This window comes from Eurypyga helias, unplaced genomic scaffold (assembly GCF_000690775.1).
Source record: "Eurypyga helias isolate BGI_N326 unplaced genomic scaffold, ASM69077v1 scaffold48612, whole genome shotgun sequence".
Lineage (NCBI taxonomy): Eukaryota > Metazoa > Chordata > Aves > Eurypygiformes > Eurypygidae > Eurypyga > Eurypyga helias.
In genome coordinates this window covers 3,119-7,475 of record NW_010238842.1, presented here as the reverse complement: position 1 = coordinate 7,475, position 4,357 = coordinate 3,119, and the positions used below count along the sequence as shown (strand labels likewise).

The window sequence follows — 4,357 nt, the reverse complement described above, 5'->3', positions numbered from 1 at the left end:
CTCCCAATGAGCATAGTTTGAAGGAATAAGCTTCACTTAGATGACAATGGGCTCCTTGAATCGTGTTCTCCAAGGTTGGCCACACATTGTACAACCTGCTTTTAAAATAAATTGTTCTATTAATTAAAACTTCTACTCAAAAAGCTTTCAACAGCACTGCAGTGATGTCTAACTCTTACATGTGTCATTGACAGACCTCCACTGTTGCTGCAGGTAAGAGATGATTCTTCCTTGCAACCTGTTTTGTCAACCTGCCAATGAAGAAAGCTGGAAGGGAGAAGTAGTCAAGAGGATCAGCTCTCCCCTTCACATGACCTGCAGTGGAATCATCTGACTGACAGTCCCCAACTCCCATCAATGACAGGAAATGAAGAACAAAGAGGGAGGGTACAGATACAAGCATTATTTGGTATACTTCTGATTAAATAGCAGAAATAAATCTTGTCCCTTAGAAGACTGACAAGATTAAGCATATTTTTTTAGAGCAATTTAAGTCATCCATGAATCATGAGTGACATCTTTGTGGTTATCATACAGACACACGCAGACAATTAGTCATCTTTGCAACCTGTAACCCTTGGACTCCTTGCAGGACACAGGTAGTTCTGCAATCACATGAACTGGATGCCCTCCGTACATGTTATTCACTGCCATATGCAAAGCAGGAAGCACACAAGGCTGGTCAGCAAGACAAAGGACATTCTCATATTCTGTTTACCACACACGGGCAAAGGGAAGGGTTCAGATGGCAATTTGTGACAACAGTTCAAACCCCTTCTTTCCAAATCCTTCCAGTGAACTATGGCCTCTTATGTACAGTTATTTTCCACTAGGGGTGACAATTTAGATCTTCAGTTCAGTAATAAATAAGCAATTATTTCCCTGCATTTTTGTCAGGCAACAGGAAGAGCAAAATGTTTATGCCTGAGAAGCATTTGTGTTCCACATCATCAAAAGATGCTGCTCAACGAAACATTTATAAGTCAGAAGTTGCTACTTTAGCTTGGACCTCTGAAATACCACCACAAAACATCCTACTTTCATGCTAAGCACCTGCTAAGAGTGCTAGCAGACAACAAGGCAGCAGATAAAAGGAGAGCCAGAGCCTAACTAATACTTGAGATATCAAACGCATTAAATGAACCTTTTAGTCTTTATTATGTATAGGGAAAAAAAACTTGTTACTGAAGCAGAGGGAGAACGTGGAAATCGAAGAACAAGACAAGAGAAGTAACAGACTAACGCTCAGGAAAAAAAAATAATTTATTATATAAATATTTATGGCAAGCTGCACAAGACTGCTCAAATTCTTGATACAGTTCAATCTATCCCCTTCCTTACTCCTTATGTTTGAAGTGATGAGCATTTCCTCTCTATATACCAGCTGTCTCAGAGTTCTTTTTGGACTGAGGGCTTTTCCACTTGGTTGTATTTGGAGGGACCCAGCTACGAGTAAGTGTCAGACAGGTCACTTGGATGTACACGCCTGTCAGGACTGCAAGATGCGTGTGTGTGTGGTGTAAAAGAACCATTTAAATCCCACTACCAAACACATACCCTTCAGCTTTTCAGATTAAAAGTAAATGTTATTCCGCCTTCCTGAGTGGTCACAAATATTTTGGGTGAGGGAAGAGGACATCGGATATTTCAGAAAACCACTGAGGCTGACGTTTGCTAGCTCATTAATGTGTTTGTTTCTATCACTATTCCCCTACAGTTCTGAACCATTTGGTTCTAGTTATCTGCTAATAAGACGAGGGAACAGTTTTGCTCTAACGAAATGCATCATTAGGTAAATTTTACTTAACCCATTTAGACACTACAGCTACAGTTCTAAGTCACTGTGAGGAGTAATGTCTTTGTTAACTGAAGCCAGGTGACTTGAACTACCCAACATTCTGAAGAGCAAATAAAAGCATTAAAGAAAGCACCTGACTCAAATGTGTTATAAAACAAGACAAAAAAAAAAACCCACACTTACTTAGGTATCTTAGAAAATACAAGTCACCTTCTATAAAAATCAAATAGCTATTCATCAAAACTTTGCTAAATAGCCCCATTTAAGATTACGTACTGGCAATTGTTAAGTAACAGTGTATAATCTCCACTAACATTTTATCTCGGTGCTAGCTGATAAAAGGTTCAGCTTGTCAACTCAACAGAATAACCTTACAGGCTTCTGCCATGTTAGAACTTACAGCATGATAACTTGGAAAACAAGATAAGATTACATTATACTAAAAACAATAAGCAGTCTACACTAGCACGGTGAAATGGATTCTCCTTTCCTTTTCTCTACCATTTCAAATAATATTCAGTGTAAGCAGGTACACAGAGCAAGGTCATACATACACAATCTGTTCAGCTGTTTAATAGTTTAAGCCAAACAAAACAGACTTCTCTGTTAAATAAATACGCTAGCAACACCTACGTAACATTCCAGTGACATTTTGCTTTTTAGCAAATCCAATTTGAACAAAAATGTCTTCAACCACAACTCGCTTCCAGGTCAGCAGCATTTTTGCAGAGCATCTGAAATGTCATGATTTCTCAGTCTGGTGGAAAGTTCTATCTGCTCACAATTTCTACACAGGCTAAGCAGCTGTCAGTTCCAAAATCCAGGCTTCAATGGAATTGAAAATCAGAGCTGTTTCTTCAGACTCTCTTGTACAAAATAACTCTCTTGTCACTTACATCCTTTCAGCAGTAGTAATGAAAGTTCGCTTTTCCAGGGTTATATTCAGTAAGTTGATTTGGTGGTCCCATTTGAGTTTGAAGAATAAGAATTTGATTTCTTGGGGTATCTGCCTGATGAGAGAGACACTTGCATCCTTCGCGTAGTTCGCACACTTCGGCAAAGAAGAGCATTTTTAAGGTTGTCTCTGAAGTCTTTTGAAATATAGTAATAGATGAATGGATCAATGCAGCTGTTCAAAGTAGAAAGACACAGTGCAGTTATGTACGACACATACAGATAGCTCTGCCTGGAAGTTTTGAGGAGAAAATAGTGCACAACAAGCACCACATTGCTAGGTGTAAAACAGATGAGATACATGGACAGGACAGCGATAATGAGTTTGATTGCTCTTTTTCGTTTCTTCCCAGTGCTTACATCTGAGATGGAAGCATTCAGAGTCTTAATCATTAGTATGTAAGCAACAGCAGTGAGGAGAGCTGGGATTAAAAAGAGTACAATTGCAAGTGAGAGGAAATAACTGAACATATCATGAGCCAAAACATTTTCAGGCAACACATCATGGCAGGTAGTAATGTTAAGATTTGAAATATATACAGTCTGATTAACAAGATACAATGGAATGGTGCCCAACAAAATCAGTATCCAGACAGCAAGGGAGATGCCCAAGGCAATTTCAGATTTCCTTCTTGAATGCACTATGGGGTTCACTACAACCCAGTACCGTTGCACACTGAGACATGTCATAAAGAGAATGGAACAGTACATATTTCCATAGAAAAATCCAACAAGTACTTTGCAGAGACCTTCGCCAAAGAGCCAGTTATTGCCATTTACATGGTATGCGATCTTCAGTGGGAACCAGACAACAAAAAGAAGGTCTGCCAATGCCAAGTTAACCATATAAATCACAGCTGGATGTTTTTTCTTTGTTCGGAAAAAAAAGACCCAGAGGGCCATGGCATTGCTTGGCAAACCAATGATAAAGACAATGATATAGACAATGGGAAGAAAAACTGTAGTGAGCTTTCCTGTGAGGACTTTTGCTGCAAATTCATCCACTTCGTATAACCCTTCAGAAGCATTGTTTGTATTTGGAACTGTCTGGCCAGCGAAACTTCTTCCTTTTGAACTGCGGGTTCCACCACTCTCTAAAATAAAAATAAAAAAAGTGAAGTTGCTGTTACTGAAGTAGACTTTTTCTCCTTTTTAAAAATACATTAGACATCACGATTTACTCTGAAGAATGAAAGAAGGCCTCATCAACAGAAAAACTAAGACTGGTTTTCAAACACTTGATAATTTTTCTTCTTTGTTTTATCATCCAAAAGACAAACTATGTATTCCTCTTCAAGGACTGTATCAGCAACCAAAACGCTTTTCCACATCACTAGTGATATTAAAAATACCTAGTTAAAACGGCTGTCAGGTGCTCCTACCTTCAGAACAGTTACAACTGAATCTGCTTCAAGCTCCCCAGGGCACTGTTACCTATTCATATGGCAGCACCAGGTTACCCAAGTGCTGGGACTCAAACCTTTGCAGCAGGCTAACATAACTGCAATAAACATTTCCTCAGTTTAGATGGCCTGAGAATCAGGTGTGCAGTAAACAAAAGCACACTGCCCTCAGATGAGTTATAACTGAAACTCAGAACGTAAT

At 39.1% G+C, this 4,357-nt stretch overlaps 1 protein-coding gene across 1 annotated transcript in view; it reads right to left on the bottom strand.

Moving 5' to 3' along the window:
- Window positions 1-2,740: 2,740 nt before the first annotated feature.
- Window positions 2,741-4,357, bottom strand: part of F2RL1 (coagulation factor II (thrombin) receptor-like 1) — a 3,733-nt gene continuing 2,116 nt past the window's right edge. Inside the window, exon 2 of the mRNA XM_010147959.1 lies at window positions 2,741-3,846. Coding sequence (XP_010146261.1) covers window positions 2,741-3,846 — 1,106 coding nt within the window. The remainder of the gene's footprint in view (window positions 3,847-4,357) is intronic.